The 20,937-nt window shown below is 40.1% G+C and overlaps 1 protein-coding gene across 2 annotated transcripts in view; it reads right to left on the bottom strand.

Moving 5' to 3' along the window:
• SPRED1 (sprouty related EVH1 domain containing 1) overlaps positions 1 to 17,228 on the bottom strand; it is a 60,020-nt gene extending 42,792 nt beyond the window's left edge. The window contains exon 1 of one of the 2 annotated variants that reach the window (XM_033062405.1): positions 16,772 to 17,228. In XM_033062405.1, coding sequence (XP_032918296.1) covers positions 16,772 to 16,800 — 29 coding nt within the window. In that variant the 5' untranslated portion in view covers positions 16,801 to 17,228. Of the gene's footprint in view, positions 1 to 16,509; positions 16,639 to 16,771 lie in introns of those variants that run through there. The other variant, XM_033062406.2, reaches the window with a different exon arrangement.
• Positions 17,229 to 20,937: the final 3,709 nt, after the last annotated feature.

Raw genomic sequence — 20,937 nt, 5'->3', positions numbered from 1 at the left:
ACCAGAGAAAGAACTGTCAAGGAGCTGGAGATACATTCAAGATCTGTCTATATTGAAACATTACTGCAATAAAGACCAAAACTAAACCACAGTTTTCCATTGCATCATTTCTTCTTCAATACCCTATACAATGTGGAAACAGTCATGGGTCAGTCAGCATAAGAATTGAAAATTAGTCTGCCTTTAATTTATAGGTGTTAATGTACGTGTAACCTGCAACCAATGATTTATGATGTTTGATACACTAACACCAGAAGTGTTATTGTAAAGAGCCACTCAATCTTCAAGTTAAGTTTAAATACCCCTCTCAATTTAAGAGACTGCATATTTCACTCTGTCCATATAACACTAAAAAAGGTACATACATAATTAAAGAAATAAGGGATTTTAACAAAATCCCTAAACACTAAACTAAGAAGAAGCCTGACCACATACATTATTCCCTTAGAGAGAAAAAGTCATCCTCTAGTGAAACACTGCTCTAGATATGATGGAAGAGTCACACTTCCAAAATAACAAAGAAAAATAATTTTCATTGATAAGCAGCTAGGAAAAGTGAGCACCTTTTTATCTTCTTGGTTCTGCTTTAGATCATAACTTCATGTTATGAAGATTAAACATCCAAAAACCTTAAGGGTTCAAACGTCAGTGTAAGAAAGTTGAAGGGTTATAACTTTCCCTCACTTAAACTTTATAATGAATACTGACTGGCAAGAGAATGTCAGAGATGCCACTAACCTATCACATTTTCAACCTTCAGAAGACAGCTATAAAAAATAAAAACCCAAATAACCCAAAAAAGAAAAAAAAAAACCAAAACAAAACCCTCCTTCCCCCAATGCCACCTTTGATAGAAACTTAAAAATCTGTGTTTAACAGCACCAAGTTTAAATACTAAATCTTAGAAGTTCTATAGAGCAATATAGATTTGAGAAACCTCATGGAACCTCTTTAGGAATGAGGTTCTCCAATTCACACAACAATAATTTGAGAAATTTGAGGTTCAGTTAGCATCTAACATCATTATTTCTTAAGGGTTTTTCCCAGACAGATTATATGTCAAATAAAATTAACCCCAGAGATGTAACATAATCTTATAATAGTTTGACTAAATTACAAGTTTTAAAGTAGACAGCCATCAAAGTAAGGAGAACAGGCAATCATGAATTCAGGAAATGTACATTGCCCCATAGTCAGCTAATGGCAACTTTAATAGGATGTGATGGATTTTTCTCCACCAGGAGAAAATACTGCCTGCATTTTTGCTTCAACAACCCACGCTGGCTGACTAATGGAGTTATATTTTTGTCTCATATGAGCATGGTTACTTGCCCATCCTTTAGCAGTTGCAGAATGAAACATTAACAACAGCTGTGGGGTGAACAGAAAAGCTGCTCTATTTAGTAGCCAAGATCCAAAGTACAGGCCTTTCCTCTCAAACAGTGGAGCTCATTTTCTGTCACAGGGTGACGAAAAGACACAGCATAGAACAAAGCCACTTTTAGGGCCTGAAGTAACTAACTGGAAGGTACTTTTAAGGAGTAATACATCTTCATGGGAAAAAAAAGTAAAGGATTCACAGAAATTAAAAATAGGGTACTTGGACAGGTAAGAGCCCTTGGGAGCTTAGAAGCTGTTACTGAAAAGAAATACTGGTGGATCCAGACAGATTTCTTTAAACAACTCTTACGAAATACTATTAAATATAAAACTCTTTAGTTCGGCATACTAACAATCCTAATCATAACAGACCAATCCCAAAGAAACACTCCTGCCACACTACTGAATAATCAGCATATGCCTGCAACTAGAAACATCTTTTTATGCAAACACTTGGGCTTCAGTCCTGCAAAAATTTAAATATATCACTCTGAGTAGACCTACAGATCTCTGTGGAAGTCTGTAGAGTTTATCACACACATAAAAGCTAACACATATTTATAAGTCTTGCAGGATAATTACTTTTGGCAGAATATAAATAACATTGCTCTAATGTGTTTCAGCATCATGGTCTCCTGCTTTAAGAGCCAGACATTCTGGTGAAGCCTGTCATTCTTCATATAAAGAGTGGCAGCTGTATAGCCCACAGAGACATTTAAACTTCTCTTTGCATTTTCTTTAAAGTTTCAGAATAGTGTTCGGGCAGTCTTTTAAAGTAGCAAGCAAGCTAACAAGTGAAGCTGATAAAAATCGCCTAAAAATGCTTTCTTACTAGTGCCATGGATACCACTGGTAGGATTGGAAGCAATTCTTAGACAAACTATCTATAGTTTCCAACACTGCCAAACAGAACATCAATTAGGCTGTAGAGTTTACTAGGTATTTTTCCAGAACTCAGTGCACTGGGCAACAGGGCAATAATTCAATATGAGAAGCAGTCTTAATAAAGGACACTAATGTTCACTGTACTATATACTTCAATGAAAAACCTTAAAAAACTGCTACAAGAGCAGCTTTCAAATTGCAACGCAGGTATCTGAAATAATTTTAGAATTTTAATGCCAGCAGTTTGCCTAATTGAGTTTTAAATGCATACCTAAAACTAGGCCCCAGGTTTCTCTCCTTGTCAGTCCCTTTTTTTTTTGTCTTTCAGCATTGTCTTACTGTCTCTATTGCCTTTCATTTCAACTTCTAACAAGGATACACAGGAGCAAAGAAAAGTAGCTTCAGGTTCCATCAATGCCATTGAGAATTAAAAGAATGGTATATATCACCTACTGCAAGTCCCAGCTGGAACAGCAGACCTATCCTGGCAGAAGGTCCAGCTCTAATTAGGGAAAAGGAATTACTGTATTTTGTAGACATGGAGCAGCTTTACTTTTTTCCTTCCACATCCTGCCCTTATTTTCATTTGATACCTTCATATCTTGATATCTCTCTAATACCACCTTGAAAAAAGATTCCACAGCTGAAGAAGTGTTGCGTGCAAAAAAAAAAAAAAAAAAAGCCCTGGTATACATAATTCAACTCTAGTCCAATAACACACAAAATGTAACTTAAAACAAACACTCATCAGCTCTCTCAAACCCATATGAATTCACATTTGCCGTCAGTATTGCCTTGGCCCAAATAACCAGTTAGAATTTCCCTGAATTCAATTGAATTCCATTAAGCATATTTTGTTTTCTGTACAAAAATTACATATCTACAGTTAAGTGCAACACATAGGTAAAATTGGAAGTACCTAACTTTTAATCAATAAATCCTTAGTTTGTGCCTCAATTGTATCTAGTGTAAAGCAACATCTTAAAAAAACCCACCAAACCACACAAAAAACCCAACAACAAAACCAACAAGAAACTCACCAGTTTCCAAGTATTAATGAATGAGCCTTGACTGAATGGAGACTGAAGCAAAGCGACACAGACTCACAGACTCTCTCCCCTCTACTTCATGAGATCCTCATTCAAGGCCAAAACCCAAGAACACCAGCACCTCCCAATCCCTTTCTCTATCTGCTAAAACACCACCTTAACATCAGAAACAAAGCAGTTGACACTAACATGACCATAAATTCAGTGCATTTCCTAACAAAACTGAATTGCTAAGTTCTTTCATAGAACATCATGCTTACCATTTTCCCTCATCTTATTCACATGCTTGTGAGACAAATGGTTTCAAGAAAAGAAATATTCATGCTGCACAGAGATACTGAAATACTTAATTTAGGTAAGAGTCATTTCAAATTCTACCATCAAGCATGAACAGCAAGTTACATCAAATGATCAAAACTGCACAAGCTGGCATAGCAATTTCAGTTTGCTTGAACTTCTAAATGCCTGAAAACACAATACTTCAATTAAGAACAGACAAACCACCCAAACCTAACTTTATGCTAAGGTCAAATGAAACCCTATCAAACAACCACATGGTAAAGTTCCCCACCAAAGAAAGAAATAATATATTTCAGCTCAAACCTCTTGATGAGGAAACAGATGCATATGGAATTTAGCCAAGTTCCATAGCAAATGGAAAAGTCAGAGAAAGGATGTCAACAAAAAATTTTTGCCAGATCCTTATGGCAACTCTTATGTTTTTATGTAAATCATTATAATCTTCAGGTAACAGCAGCATTAAGCAGCTAAAATAAAATACAGTACCAAATCATTATTCATTTGTGATGCTCTTGGAACACTGTATTAACAGCATTAACAGCATCTCTGAACATCTTCAATGTCTATTGAGTTTCTCAGACATTTTCAAAGGGACATTCCCAATCTCTTGGAAAGGAGAAACTGTAGCTGACCCCTCTGTAGTCTTTTAACAGTTCTGAATCATCATCTGCCTTGTCACAACTTCCCCAAACCATTTCAAACCATAGATCTGTTTTATCATTAAAAAGCAAACAACTGAGCATTTAAGTTCAGTAGATTTAAAATAAATCTACTCCCACTCTCTCTCATTAACTGATTTCAACTGTAAATTTGCTTTAGTTGCTTTAAGAGGGAACTATTAACTACATAGAGACAAAGTTATTTTGTATGTCAAAATGACAGCACCAGTACTCTTATATTTAGTGAAACTGGATTTGTCAGTGCTGATTAAACACAGTGCATTAATGGAATTCTCTTTTATTTCTATTTTAAATGACTTGTGTACTTATACAACTGTAGTTTACTCTGAAATACTTCACAGGTTAACAGAAAGGGTCTGGAAAAAAAAACCAAACCAAACCCTCAAACCTATCCTGAAGGGTTAAGTATTTCAAATTATGTAGGCTATCAGAAAGCACTACAACAAACCCATTGATAGCACATATCAGCTATATCATTACAACTCTTCATACTGCTTGGGGGAGGGGCATTTACTTACATCTCTTAAAAACACTCCTAGAATTATGAAGATCTGCTTGTGAGTATCTTTTTCTGTGCACTTTTACAAAGGAGCAACAACTTTGAGACCCTTCAGAGCCACAGAGAAATAATTTTGAGCAATTTCAAGGAATATGATTAATACTGAATTCAACTTAGCTCCTGTGGATCTTGGAACCTCACTTGGTAGCAACCAAGATTGGAGCAACTGCAGTGCAAGGCTAGTATTAGAATGAATAAAGCACACACACAACATTTTCCTTTGTGAAGAAAATAGTACATAATGGAGCTGAGAGACTGAAGATTAATGAACAGAAGTTTATCATTAGGAAAAATCAAACCTTAAAAAATAGACAGAAGGAATACATAAACCTCTCTACTTGCACTGCCAGATGCTAGAGCAATTTCTGATCATACTGTCATGTAAGTTAAAGGCATACAAACAGTAGCTAGCTATTTAAACTGTGAGAACTATTGATCTGAGCTTCTTGTGATCTACTGGACTATTGCATGAAGAAAGTGTTAGACCAAAAGTTTTTCCTACTTTTTGTCCAGCATTGTTATTGACAAAGGACAAATCCCAAAGACAAACAGGAATACATCCTGACAAAATTATTTGCTGAGTTATAGTAAGAACTCATTGCAGACGAAAGCAAGATGGCTCTTTCGGAGAACACCATTTCCCAGTGTAAATAAAGATAACCAAAGTTATATCCTACTGAAAACACAATACAAACATACAAACTTTTTTTTTTTTTTGTTTTTAATGATAAAAGATTGAACAGCATCTTTCATTTCAACCGTTAAAACTGAATTCCACAGGAATCAAATATACTGTTTTATTCTTTAGACAAAATAAGAGAAGCCAATCACCTCTCACCAAATACATCCCAGATCATGGGCATTAATGCTGTAACTGGGAAATTACATTTATGTTTTCTCCACTGTGAAATACATAGGTATAAGTGAAGAAACAAAAAATGCAGAAAGCAAATAATTTATACTGTAGAATACAACAATTTCTGCATCACCTGATTGTAACTGCCTTTAACACAAGCTGTGAAGCAATCTCAGAAAAGCTGACCAAAATCTTTCTTGCCCTTGAGAAGTGTCACTTGATCTTTCCTCCTTTGCCATGTGAAATACAATTAGAATCTCTCTTTCAACTGAATTTTCTACTTTCTGCTATTTTCTACTTTCTTTTCTACTGAAATGATCTCTTACTGAAGTACATGGTAGAGATTTGGATCATCATGCCTTATTTGGGATGCGAAGTTGATCCAAGCTCATCCTGAAAGGAGCATGAGAATCTTAAAACTATGTAAAAGTGCTTATTTCATCCATTGAGCTTCACTTGTGGGGTTAAAGCTCAAGCAGTACAGATTTACCAAATGGTAGAAAAGCCAATCTATCCACTCAGGCCTGAAAAACCAGCTGAAATTACAGACTTGGTAAACTTATTTCCAGTTATTCCTCAAGTCTAATCTTTGGTTTTGTTCCAAAAAGGAGCTATACATGGAACTGTAATTCTACTTCAGAAAGATTTGTTTGCAAATATCAAAAAAAGTTGAATTTTCTGTAGCAGAGAAGTGTCTCAACACTGATTTTCAACATTTCTGTAATGTCTTCTTTCAATGATGAAAAGAGTACAAACTTGTAGCCTGTGGGAAGCATTCTCTCCTTCTATAGCAAAGGAAACACATGTTTTTATTTGGGTTGTGTTTTCATTGTTCCAGAGTGGTAAAAGACAAACCCCTTGCTAGCATTGCTCAAGGGTAAAATCCTGGTATTAAGACCTGTAAGGACGCTCAATGGGCCAGTGAAACATCTCCAATAGACACTAACCAGTGGCTTACTTTCCAGAGAAGTTATTCAGTATAATCTGTATGAGAACACTAATAGAGAAATATTCAGAAAAAAATGCTTCCTAAAAATGCTAAAAACAAACCAAAACCTATGAGAATGGCTAGAAACCTACACATTCAAAACATGGAAAAGATCACAGCAGTAACAAAACAATCAAATAAAAAACAAACCAAAAAACACAAAGAAAAAAACAAAATGGTTAATGCAAAAACCTACAGTTTTTAAAACTTAGAGAAGGAAAGAGGGGAGAACTTGAAAACACTCCTCTAATTAGCCAACTAAGCTTATCAGTTTTCCCCTAGTTAACCACAACTTCAGAACAGGGAAAATAAAAGGCCTCCACAGGAAATTACACTATACTAAAGTACAGCACCCTAAATTCATGTGTTGTTCTGGAATATCTTCCTTGAATAGACCTGTTCTTCATCCAGAATTCAACTAATAGATGAGGAAGTGCTCATGTTTTCTGCCTTGCTTCAGGGGAATGAATGTGGACATGTTCTCCTTGTGCAGGGTTTGCATGCAGCCATAACTGAGAAATGAAAGCTCATGAATTCATCCATCATCAGCTCAGGTAGTTCAAAGAATAGCAAAATGAGGTTTGTGTCAGTGACAAACACGTTTGCCCAAGCATCTCCTTTACACCATGCAGAGCACCCTAACTACATCGTGGAAGATACTTAAAAGTATATTAGGTAAGACTACTTCACCTTCTGAAACCATTACCAAAAAGTCATCTTCTCCCCTCAGACAGCCTGAAAACAGGGAAGCTGGTTGTCCCATAAGATTCCCTCAGCCTGCCTGCAGCCAAGAGACTGGGGTGCAGGTATGGTAACAGACTCAGTTTTCTTGCCCCAGGCAGATGCTTAACTGATTTCTGCAAATCCTCCATTACCTAACACGGGTTGTTAACATGCACGATTTTTCTGCATCACCATAGTAACAAAGCAGTACATTTTAAGGTGCATATGGGGGCTCTTCTAGAGGATGTGTCAAGTTGAATACACCTAAGACAATATAAGATATTTTAAGCTAGCCCCGTTCAGTACAAATACAGCAAGCATGAAAGTACTGTGCTAGAGATCATCACAAGACTGCTCAAGCAATGGTTACACATCCATTAAAAACTTTTCTGGAGGGTAAAAGAAGTAGAGGCTGAAGCAAGATTCTGTCAAGACACTTATGGGTCTTAATGCATTAAAAAAACTGTGTAATTAATAGCGGCCTGATTTAAACACAGTAACTTATTTGGGAACCACAGAGCACAACGCAGTAAAAGATTTTACGAACACAGTTTATTTACAAGTTTCCTTACCCATCCCACCCCCCCAGAAAAACAAAAAACAGATCCAGACAGCAAACATATTTACTCATTAAGAAACTAGAAGCAACTGACATTTTCATATTGATGAGAGCAGCAAGTACCCTGCACTTACAGGCCTGAACTATAACACCATTCCTATGGCATACATGAGGGACACCCCAGAAAACCCAGTCTTAATGGCAACCCTTAAGTTAGGTGTCTCCACAGCAAATCAGTCCATACATTGTTAACAGTCTCACTGGCACTCTGTGACTTGCCACATTGTGATGCATGTGTCTAGCATGCACAGCCTCTCGTAACAGATGCCATTACAGCCTTAAAAGAACCTAACATAAATAAAGTTCAATATGGTAAACGTATTATTCCCCCAAACTGCTCAAAAAACTAGAAAGAGGTTCCAAACTGGTGGGGGAAAAAACCCATCACCAAAACCCCAACTTTCAGATAACGATTAAGAAAATCACATTAGCTGAAAAAATATAAGATACAAGTCTGGATGCAATTACAGCAATATTACCAACAATTGAAATATTCCCATAGTTGAAATCTGAAGATAAAAGACTAAAATCAGACTAAAGTCAAGAAACAATCCCCTAACAAAAATCCCCTATCACATCTGTCAGAATATTGCTTTACTTTTCAATATTAGTATTTATAGGTTTTTAACACTTACGAAGATGTAGTCTTCAATTACACAGGGCTACCTGTGCATGACCAGAAGACACAATCCTCCTCTCTGGCACAGGAGGAGAGGTAAATGAGGCAAGGGGTTGAAAAAAAATAAAATCGGCCATTTCCTAATATGGAAGGTTTGAGAGCAGAACCCAGGCGATTTGATTACAACTCTGTATCTGTCTTATTACCAAAATCATCAAAATTCATACACCCTGGCCACATGGATTGTATTTGCACAAAAAAATTCTCAGTTTTCAAGCCCAAAAATTCTCAAGCATTTAGTTTTACAACTTTGTATTCCCTGGCACGCTCATTATGTGCAACTGGTACCAGCAATCAATATCTTCTTAAAAATTTTCCAAAATTAGAGACAGCAATGCCAAAAGTTTTTTGCATCATCAGTAGCACATATCAGTATCATTTGAATCACAAGTGGAACTCATAATGAGATAGTTAACTACCCCCTGAAGAGGGTACAAACATATCTATCCAAAGTCTATCCTACTATGATACCTCCAAATTTCTGTTGATCCTAAAGCCAGTAAAGGTCAGAGACTATCAACAATAAGCGATGCTTACAAACATATAGCTTTGTTACATAAGGTCAGCTCCACATAAAGATTAAAAAAACCCTCAGGATGTCCCATTTTAAATGTACAAATCTCACCTCTAAATCCTGAATTAGTTTCTTTACACCTTTAAAAAATCTGTTCAAGGTTCAACATGTACCAAATCCAGTCACAGGCCTCATGTTAAGACATGCTGTACTGGGATAAAGAATAAGCACACCATGAACAGAAAGGAATATCCAGGACTCAGAATACTTTACCAGATCTGAGAGACTAAAAAGTTTCTAAGAAGCTACATAAAAATTCCTAAATCAGAGCAGGTGCTGTACTCCCACCTTTCACTACCCTAACTTAATCCTTTCAAAAGGCTAAGGAGAGAGAAATCGCTTCTGCCCTCAAGGTTTATACCACTTCACCAAAACAGTTCTGCATGATTTCTGAAGTAATAAAAACGCCTGGCAAGAATCCTCACTGACAGCTACATCTTACCAGTTCTGGGGTTATTTAGGGAAGACAGTCAGTCTCAGTAGCAAATTTTAATAAACTTGGCACTAGATTACAGTAATTACTTGTTTCATTAATGAAATCCATGATGCTTCTTGTTGGTATGTTTGTTTGTTGACAGCATTTGACTTCACTTAAAACTTAAATAAATCAGTTTCATTTTTGATTTGATAAACTTCAGTTTAGTGTCTCAACTAACCAGCAGGAGTCAAAGAAAAAGGGTGATTGTCAACAGTTGTCAGATCATCTTGGGAAAGGTCTATTCATTTATCACGGTTTTTTGGGAATTTTAAAAAAAAAAACCTCAAAAAACCCCAATTCTTCCATAGACTTTAATGACACCTGCTGTCACATATCACAAACCATTCCAGTCGAAAACTGCCTCACTAAACCATTCGAGCCAAGCATTTGGGCCACAGAATTCCTTCTGGCATTCCGAATAGGTGAGCATTAAAGGTGCTGTAACAGAATTAGACTTCCTTACCTAATTAAAACATCATGGACAGCAGTAGTCAAGACACAGGAATGAATACATATGAGGTGTAGGGGAAAAAAGAAACAGATGCTATACCACCTAATTCTTAAGATGGTTTAGATGTTTCAATGATACACATTTGGTGAATTCTTGCACAGTGTACACATGAAAAATATGATGGAAGCTTGGTATCAGACAGCAGTGCAGAATGGAATACAGTAACTGAAGTTTCTCTGGCCTGTTTTCCCTGTTTGAATTATTTACTGTCACATGACAGTGAGTTCTTACAGAGAAAAATGCTTTATCCTTTCACAGACAGATTAATTTACCATCATTTTACTGGGATAAAATTAATAATAGTAATAACAATAGTAATAATGATAATAGTATCATCATCATCATCTGTTTTCCCCACCTTAATTAGAGCATTGGGAGTTAGAGCCTGTGTGTAGCAAGTGAATTGTTATTTAATAAGAACCACACGTATAAACAAATTCTAGCATTCAGAGCACTTAAATGTAAATTTTTTGTCCCTTAGCATATCTAAAGACCTGTAGGTTGCTTGGGTTTTCTTCTTTTTCTTGTTCATATGTAGGAGAAAATTCAAATAAAGCAATGAATATAGACAAATTGATATCTATTTTTAAACAAATTGGTATCACAGATATTAGCATGAACACTACTGTAAAGATAAACTTGAAAAGATTGGAAAACACATGCACTTAAAACGTCTGCTTGCTTTACACAAGTGTAAATGCTGTTCAATACCACTGCAGTCTTATAGATTGATTCCTATTACAACTTTCAGGTAGAGCTTATGCTAGTATGATGTACCATAAAATATTTTACCATATACAAAATGTTATCACTTTATGAGAAAAACAATAGTGACAGCCAACAGATTTTACCAGAGCATAGTCTAAGCACTACCAAAAATAAAAATCTTCACTTACAGAGTAGAAAAAACTAAGCACACAGAAGTATGTATTGCTATTGTCTTTAGTCTGGAAATATATGGCAATACACAAGAGCAGTCTTCTTCCTTCCACATAAAAATAAGCATTGCTGAAGATAGCAGACACACCTAACAAAGTATTAGAAAGTATAAAAAAATGTTGCAAATGTTTTTACATCTTATTGAATTTTAATTTAGAAACTTTGTAGCACATTAGTTGGCCATAATTAAACACATAAGTAACAACAGAAAGTGCTTTCAGAAAGAGGTATGAATATTTTCAAGGGAGAAGGGAAGAAGAAATGTTATCTTTTTAGGGAACATTAAATTTTTGTTTACAATCAATTCCAGCCATTCAATAACTGTGAAAACTCTGCTACTTAAAATTTACTTGTCGAAGTGTTGTTGCACACTAGAACAGATAAGAAAAAGAGAGATTTCCTTCTTAAAGCAGCCATAAAGAAACTAGGATCCTGAACAATATGGTAACTTCCAGACATCTTTGAAGTTCCCTTAAGTAACCTGTGACATGTTCTAACTGAGGAAGAAGAGTAAAAGGGAGAAAGCAAACATTTAAACATGTGAACAACAGCATTTAAGAAAACATACACCCTATGTCACATCATAGCCACTCTTAGAATCAGCAGAGTAAAAATCAAAAAAGACAAAATTATTTCCTTTGTCTCATTTTTAAACTAGTGTTAATACTCTGAAAAGTATTTTTTATTTCTGGTGTTCGTCATAATCCCATTAAGTCATCACCTATACATACAATTTCTCCAGATATACACAAGAATGGGTAAATAACAAAAATGCCAGCATTTACTGCCAAATACACCAGGATTGCCCTCAGCTTCAATCCTGTGACTTCTGATTTTGTCAGGATATATTCTATTCAAGAAACATTCTTACTTTAAAAGTCACTCTGATGTATTTTAACACATCAAGAGCATTACATTTTCAATGAACAAACGAGGGAAACACTCGGCATTCATGAATTCAAACAGTATTGATGGCTTCAGTTATGCTGAAATATCCAAAAGCATTTTTTCTGCAATATCACAGTACTCAAGGACTGTTGCTAGGGTGAACCTTTTTTTAAAAGAAAAAAGTAAAAATAACCACCCCCCTCCCAACTGACTCTCAGATTATGTAACATGCAAATTCAGCTTCACCTTCAAAATAGTGTCATACAACATAAAACCAAACAGCAAGAATCAGTTCATAAGACTGGAAAAGCCTCCCAAGGACTCTATAAAGTAATCTTCTCTCAAATGAAAGTATATCAGAATTGCAATTATTTAATATAATCGATTGGGTTAGAAGATCTTTTCCTTAAAAAAAAAAAAGTTCTATTTACAAATTCCTCTAATTAAGGGATGAAGAATTTCAGAGTCTATATATGCCTTAAACATCTGAAAGAAAATTATCCTGCTAAAAAGTGTTAAAATCCTCCCAGAAATAATAGGCATTACTTTCTGTGATACAATTTCACATTATCTTCCAGTATCTGGGCTTGTAAGACAAATTCAATACAATTCTGAAGCACAAATAGTATTTTCATACATATTGAAGGAAGACACGAACAAATACCTTATTTAAAAATTTAGTTCACCTTTACTTTTTCAAATCAACATGTGAAGGTGTTTATAGCATCATAACTGAGGCTGTTAAGGACACAGTATTAGAATATACCCTGTTTAATTTATGATCTCTTTAATTAAATTATCTATGAAAATGAGCATATTTATGTGGTAAAACAATCAGCATGTGACAGTCTGAATCTGTAAAAATACAATATGTAAAAGCAACTCTGAATATGATTCAAGAGCAGTAGCATTCCCTGAAATAAAAAGCAGCCACCTGCAATACAGAAGAAAGTAAACAAGCCAGTAAAGCAGTGCTCCTACTTTTCAATTGCAGCAACTACGACTCCATCTTAAGCCTGTCATCATTCATCCCTACTGAATGAGGACTATCCAGCACAGCAACCATTCTGTTTTCCCTAACACTGAAATTCAGTCACATTTCTAGACAGCAATTAATACCTGTCGCAAAAACAGGAATTTGGTACAGTGCTCACTGACATCCCTCCTTAACATTACTATGTTAAGTTCCATGAGTAGCAAATTGACCCCTGAGTCCAAAAATTCTACTAATCCCTTCATTTAAAAACTGGTTCTTTTGGGGAATATATTATGTTGATGCTGACCACCCTCAGTGCAAAACATCACTGGGGGAAAAAAAGACTAAAATGATCTGCAGGTATAGAAATTCTTTAACTAATTGCTAACTGTCAAATACAAAAACATCATTACAAGAATAATGTAAAAATCACCAATGAAGACTCATCTGTAGTAATCAGAATTCTATAAGGCTGCCTTTCATATGTTCATGATGAAGAAGAAACCTAGTAGTCCTTAATGTAGTTTCTTAATTAATCTTTCCCACCACCACTGAGAATTTATTATTAACTGAGGTCAAACTCTAGACACCACAAATATTTATATCTGACTCTGTAAAATGAAGTTTTATAAACAAAGAATAATGCTCAATTATTGCCAGAATATTCCTGGTAGCTACAATGACACAAAATGCATTGCAAAGTACCCGTATTTACTCTTAGATGCCAAAAGGTCTGTAAATGAACTCAAGGCTATTGATGTCATCAATTGTACCGATAAAATTAAACACTGAGAACTTTTAATATACGATGAATCTCAATTTGTAGATCTGTCCTATTTTCAGAAACAGTTTATCTGGCATTTCAATCATATTTCCCAGCCATTTAAAGTGACACCCTTCTGCTGTGTGCAAAAGCAAGTAAAGAGAAATTATGACTCTGGTCATGCCAAAAATGCTGTCAAAAAAAGCAAAGCAACAGAGAAACGTTTTTCTTATTTTTCTTCTGATATTTTAATAAGTAAAAAAAAAAATAAATCAAAAATTCAATCTATTCTTTAAGAAAAAGCATCGTTCATAGTGCTTTGTAAGGGTATTTATATAAGAACATATTTAGCTCTATAGCACCACTGAATAAAGTCAAAGCAAATACTATATATGAGTTTTCCTTTCTTGCATTAAGTAAAGATTAACAATATTTCAGATATTCTCTTAGGCTATACTAACAAGCCTCCTCCACTCTATGAATGTATAATTAAGGATCACCTCAGTATAATTTGTTAAGATAATGAAAAAGGGTACTCATGAGCAATGAACATCACCATTTTAACAGTGGCAACCACAAAACTGTTACATCAAACAAATACATTGTCTGCTTTGGGGATCCTTCATCAGCAAATTTCACAGTGGATTTTTAAAATTTTCGATAAATTAAAAATCAAAGATAATGCATTTTCCCCTAAACAATTTACGCCATAAACATTTCCGGTATTCTGATATTTCAGAGGTCTCTTTAACCACAGCATAGGTTAAGGAGAAACTATGATTGCTAATCTCCTGCAAAATTCTCAAAGCAAACAGACAAAAAAAATAGATCACAATGTTGATTTCTATCAATTCAGTTGTCTTCACTGTCACCTGCATTTTATAACAGGCAACATTTTCAGATGCCTCATTAGGTATGACTGACTTCCTTCTGCACCATGTTCATCTCTTGCAGATGTTAAGGCTGTATTGTTCAATAAAATGTAAATTACTCCAAATGGATTAATACACTGTCTTGAAAATATATTCGCAATAATTAATTTGATTTTCAGTATTCTATTTTTGACTGAGTATTTCTGAAGGGGAAAATATTTCAACATTTTCTAAATAAAATTCTTCCTAGTTTAAATATAAAATGGTTCAGCGAGGAGATACTTCTGAATTAATGCTCCTTTATAGGTAAACATAGCCTCATTTTTACGGTTTTTCTCATCCCTCTACATGTCCCTTTACAGTAACTTCCCATGGTCGCAGCCATAAGCCCTCTTTCCGCTGCCCTCTCCGATAAACCTGCCGGCCTGGCTGCCTCTCCCTTCCCATGCAGGTCTGATCAGCGAAGCTGCTGAATGCAGACACTGTACTGCACTGTGAATGGACAGCCAGGTATTTTATGAATGGAGCGGATCACGTGCTCCCAGCACCTCCCCGAGCTGATATTTCCCACATAACTGTGTCAACAAGCAGCGAACAGCACATATTAATACAGCAGGTCCTGGAGACCTTCCGCCGCCGGCCGCGGGCCGCAGGCCGGCCCTCGGCCCGGGAGCAGCCGCTTCGGGCGCTCCGCAGGGCAGGTTCCGCCGCAGGTCAGCGGTGGTGACAGCAATTCTTTTTCGTAATATTTTTTTTTTTTTTTTTTTTTTTATGAATGGAGATTGTGGTATGCAAATGAGAGCGATTCACAAAAAAAGGAAACATGGCGGCGGCGGCCGCGGCTCCCGGCCCCGCGGGCGCAGCGGCGGCTCCCCCCGGCCCCGCTCCCCCGGCCCGCTCAGCGCCGCGGGCGGCAGCGCCCGAGCCCCGCGTCCCGCCGGGCTGCGCTCCCCGCGGGGCCCGGCCCGCGCCGCTCCCCGGGGACCCGAGCGCCGCGTTTGGGGAGCGCACGCCAAGGCGCGCAGGCTTTGCTCGGGAGAAGGCAGTGAAATGGGAAATCCATCTTTCCTGCCGGAGGAGCCCCGTCCGCACCCTGCCTGTCAGCTCGGCTGCTCCCCGGCCGCTCACCGCTACCTACAGATACAATGGGCGCAGCGCTCCCTCCCCACCGCCATGGCCGCGGCCGTCACCGCATCATTCATAAAATCAGCCCGAGCAAACACCGACATCGCAAATCGTAACGCTACGGCTCGGAGACCGCAGCAATCAACTTTAAACTTCCCGAGAAAAGAAAAGTTTCAAAATACTTCATATTCCTGTTTCAACGCCATGAAGAACTCGGATGTTTTCTGACAAACATTTATCGCCTCCGACCCAATGCATTTCAAAGACTGATTACATGCAGGGGAATACAGCCGCATACACACACAATCTCCTCTGGATTTCTTCCAAGCCAGTCAAAGTAAAAATATTAAGAGATCTCTGAACTATCCATTTCCTCTCTGGGGACAGGGGAGGGGACGGGAAGGGGGAAAAAGTCCCAAGTGCTTATTAAAAGAAAATTAAAAAAAGAAAGGGAAAAAAGGGCTTTAGGGTAGGTTTAAGCTGTATTTACACTGACTGACTCATCCAATTAAAATTCAGGAGCAGTTTCCTGCAGGATGAAGCTCCCACACACTAGTTTCCATGTGAAATATCTACAAGTAATAGGATATTATCAGAGGTAGTACGTGCCGACACCTCTCTGGCCATTTCAGACCCATCCTCCCCCTCCAAGACACCATCGTTACCTGCACCGTTTTCTACCGGGCTTTAACTAAAGCAAGCTTTTCTGGCCGGCGGCTCGTAGTCCTTCCAAACCAAGCTCCTCCACAAAGAGGGAGCTTCTGGGCTTCCATGTACGCGAGCAGAAATGCGCAGTCCGCGCAGGGGAGGACAGCACACGTACGTGCGCGGGCAAAGGCCCCGCGGGGCGCGGAGCCGAAGGGACGCGTCGAGCCCCATCCCCATTCCGACCCCAGGGCGGAGAGGAGAGGGAGCCCCGCCACTTACTCGTTAGAAGTCGCCGTCTCTTCGCTCATTTTCTCCTCACCACGATCCGACAGGCACACGGAGCAGCACCGACGCAGCCAGGGCGCAGCCAGAACTCACCAGAAACTTCACCATTGTTACCCCCCCCGGTCTGCCGCCCCCGGCCAGGGCACGGGCCGTGCGGTGAGTAAGGGAGCGGGGGGGAAGGAGCAGGAGAGCAGTCTTGATCCTGGAAACCCGAAATCCTGTTGTCCGGCGGTGCAGCGTATTTCCCCTGCCTTTGGAGACGATGATGATGGTGGTGATGGTGAAGGTAGTGGTGCAAACAGAAGCAAAAACCACGGATCTTCCGCTATTGAGCTGCTCCCAGTCAGAGGGGGACAGAGTTGTGGAGACAAGGGAAGGCTCCCCGCCGCAAAAAGCTGCACCGCACCGTCCTCCCGCTGCAGCTCATCTCCCGCTGCAGCCGCCTTCGCTGCTGCCCCCCTCCTCCTCCTCCTCCTCCTTCTCCTCCTCCTGCCGCTGCTGCTCGGCCGCCTCCCTCCCTGCCCGCCCGCCTCCCGCGCACAGCCGGGGCAGGCGGCGGCACAAATTCCTCCAGACACCGGAGCCGCCACAGGCCGGGGCAGGCGGGGAGGGAAGGGGAAAAGGGGAGCAGAGAGGCTCGGCGAGGATCTCCCACCCCCTCCAAATCGACGCCGAGCACTGCGGAGGGAGGACGCGCCGGCCCGAAGGAGAGGGCTGGCGACGGGGGGAGGGAGGCGTTTTAAACCAGCCTGGGGGTGGGAAGGGGGGGGACGGCGGAGAGCGAGGATGCGTCACGGCTGTTTGTGTGAGGAGAGGCGCGGGGAGGGAGGGGGAGCGGAGCTGCCAGGGCGAGAGAGAAGCCCTCGGCTGCAGGGTGAGGGGGAGAGGAGGGAGAAAGCCCGCGGGGAAGTTCAGCAGCGGCGCTTCCTCCCCGGCAACAACTCCATTAGCGGCCGCTGCCGCCGCCTCAGCTCCTCGCGGCCGCCCCCGCCTCCTCCTCACAGGAAAACTGGGCGGAAGCGTTGACTTCAGGCTCCTTCCGCCGCCACAGCTTGATCCAAAATAACCACGGGGGAAAGGGAGGCGGGAGAGGAGGGAAGAGCGAGGGGAGGAAAGTAATCCCCTTGACCCGCGCCCGCCACCGGACGGGCTCGCGCCGCCGCCCTGCCCGCGGCGCCCGGCGCTGCCCGACGCTCGAGTTTCCTGAAAGTAGTTCCCTCCCCCTGGCGCTGCCTCACGCGCTCCCGGGGAGCCGCGCCGCACACGCACGCACGGCGCCGCGGAGGGATACGCGGGATGCCCGCGGCCGCGCGCCTTCCTGCTCCGAGGGCGCGGGGCCGCCGCTCCCGGGCCCCGGCGCGCCGGGCGGTCCCTGCTCCGAGCCGGGCCGGGAAGGGCGTCCCGGGAGTGGCGGGAGGAAGCGGGCCGCCGGTGGCGAAGGGCCCGGCTCGGGTGCCTGCAGCGACTGGGGGGCTCGGGGCAGGCGCGGCTGGGCGCCGAAGTCTCCGCCTGCGGGCTGGGCTCCCACTCTTCTGCTACTTTTTTAAGCCGGAGTGGACGGAGCTGCGAGAGCGCGGCTATCTCTGGGGTGTGAGGGGCGCTCGGTGAAGCGGGACCCTGTCCGAGAGCTGCTCCAGCGGCTCCTCAGCCCCCGGGTCCCAGCGTGGAGCGGCTGCCCTGGCGAGCGGGCAGAGCGGTCACGGCAGCCCGGGCTGCGCTGCTCCGAGCGGTGCCGTGTGAGCCTGGAGCACCGGAGCGCTCCCCGGACACTGTGGAAAAGCGGGGCCCTTTTTGTAATTATTTCCGTAACTCCGTAAACCCTCTGACGGCCGGGAGGGTTTGTGTAAGCTCAAGCTGTCCCTTCTACATTCACGCTGAAATTGAGCCATTTGTAGTTGATTTAGGTAAAGCAGTGAAATCAGGAAGCAGCTGCCACCAAATCCCTTTTCAGGAACTTGCATGGTAAATGTGCTGCTTGATCTGATGAAAAAGTGGAGCAGAGCTGCAAACCCGGAGGACTCAAAAATCATGAGTCAGACCATCAAGTAAATTAGGTTATAATAAAAGATTATACTGCGGTTTTGTCTGTCGGTTGGATTTTTATTTCTTCCTTCTTAGTCTTTGTATGCATACTTGCCAACTGATATATTTCATTGTCTAAACTTCATGGAGAACCCAAAACATAGTGGTGCTGTTGCTGTAAGACATAACTTTCGCACTGCACATTCCATTATCCCAGGCTTCCCGTGTTCTTCCTTACTTTTTCACAGCTGCTCTCCAAGAACCTTCTCTGGCAATTGTAATCCCGTTTCGTTTTTCCCTGTAACTGTGAGATTTTTTTTTTTTCCCCCCAGCTCTAGTGGTACTATAGGAGTGGCAATGACCTGTTCTCTCTTTGTGTTTGAAAAAGATGGGGCAAGCTCCCCTGGCAATAATAAAATAATAATGTGTCTGATTCCTACACTACTGTTGATTGGCTTTTTCACAAGGAAGGGAGAGACAGGAACATGGGAAATCAGGAGAAGGAGTTTTCACCATCTCAAGGGAATCTGGAATGCCTCACATCACTAAAGGCCAGACTATAAACTTACATCATTTGTTTGAATACCCAGAAGCAGGGCAGTATTGCATTTGTGAAGCGTATTTGTTAAGGAAATTGTTCCTTTTCACTAAGCATATACAGTTTTAGTCAGATTTTTATTTTGTGGAGTGGTTACTTACAGCATTTTAAACAAAATATACTTTTATCTTACCTTGAAGGCAAGGAAAGGTGTTTCTAAATTGTTTATGTTGCAATATTTCTATGGATCAAAATTCCATGTTTCTATAAAAGGATTCTACCAAAAACTTAATGGTACAATTACAGTAAACTGCTATCATGCTTTCTCTGATAAGGACACTAACATGTTTCAAGCAGCACACGTCTCAGCCATGTGGTATTAAAGTTTGCTTCTTTATCTAGGAGGCTTTTGGGGAAAAATTTCCAACTGTTTTGTAAATTTTTTTTTTTTCAGAAGAGTACATTCAAAAATGGAACAGTTATTTGTGGCACAACCTTATCCAGATACTAAAAATACATTACAAACCCAGTTTTATATAATTTTACAATTCACGTGAAAAGTGTTTAAAACTCAGCTGTGGGCACAATATAATATTCTACTTAGCAGTAAGAATCCTTTCGGAGAACTTCCTGTCTTGTGACTGGCAAGATAATGTGACTTCCTGCCAATTAATTTCCCATTTTCTTTTGGCTCTAAAGTTGAAATATTTAACAGTCTGTAAGTTGTTATTTTGACTAAGATAAGTCAATTAACATGTTTCTGTACAAGAATGCTCAAGAATAGTTCAGTTTGTCAGATAGTCGCGTAGCTGTAGTCACTGCATCTGAAGAATGAGACACTGCTGACAAGATCTAGGTGTGTGTTCTTTGTTCTAACTCCTTAAATATATTTAATGTAAAAAATATTTTCATAGTGGCAATAAAATGAACTTTTAATATACCACAAATAATTTCACATAATTTCAGTCTCCTTAAGGTTTTCATGAACATCTTTATTAATAATAAAATATGTATTAGGTTGTCAACTGAAAAATATGAGACTCATCCTGAGATTCTTTTTTTCTGTGTGGAGGTAGTAAGGGGAGAAGAACCCACTGCTCCTTCACGTGTGGTATGCTCTTCGACTTCTGCAAGCAGTCTCATGCAGCAGAATGTGAAGCAGAGGTCTTGCAAGCAGTTTTACCTGAATATCCTAAAGAGGACAGAAAATCTGCTCTGATTTGTGTCTCCATTCTGAAATCCTGTTTGTTTGTGTTCCTCTGTCCAGGTTAGAAAGGTTGAAGAACACAGTCCTGGAGTACTGGTATTATTTTGCAGCAGTTGGTTTCAGGGCTTTCCAGGTTTGATTCTTTTGAGCAGAATTAAGTGAACAGATGTTTTCAATGCATTATTTCGCTAAAATAAACCATTTGTGAGTCCTGCCTGTGCAAACAAGGCAGAAGCAAGTTAGGCTTGTGTGTCACCATTCAGACACCTCAGACAACTTACTACTTTGTATCCCAACCACCACATTTTGGGTCCTTGTCTTTGTAAATTCTGTGCCTCTTTGCTTTCTGTTGTTAGAAGCTGGACAATTTAAGTGTTCTGAGTTGAAATCTGG

Source organism: Catharus ustulatus, chromosome 6 (genome assembly GCF_009819885.2).
Source record: "Catharus ustulatus isolate bCatUst1 chromosome 6, bCatUst1.pri.v2, whole genome shotgun sequence".
NCBI lineage: Eukaryota > Metazoa > Chordata > Aves > Passeriformes > Turdidae > Catharus > Catharus ustulatus.
The sequence above is the reverse complement of the archived record's forward strand: the minus strand, read 5'-3'. Positions and strand labels throughout refer to the sequence as shown.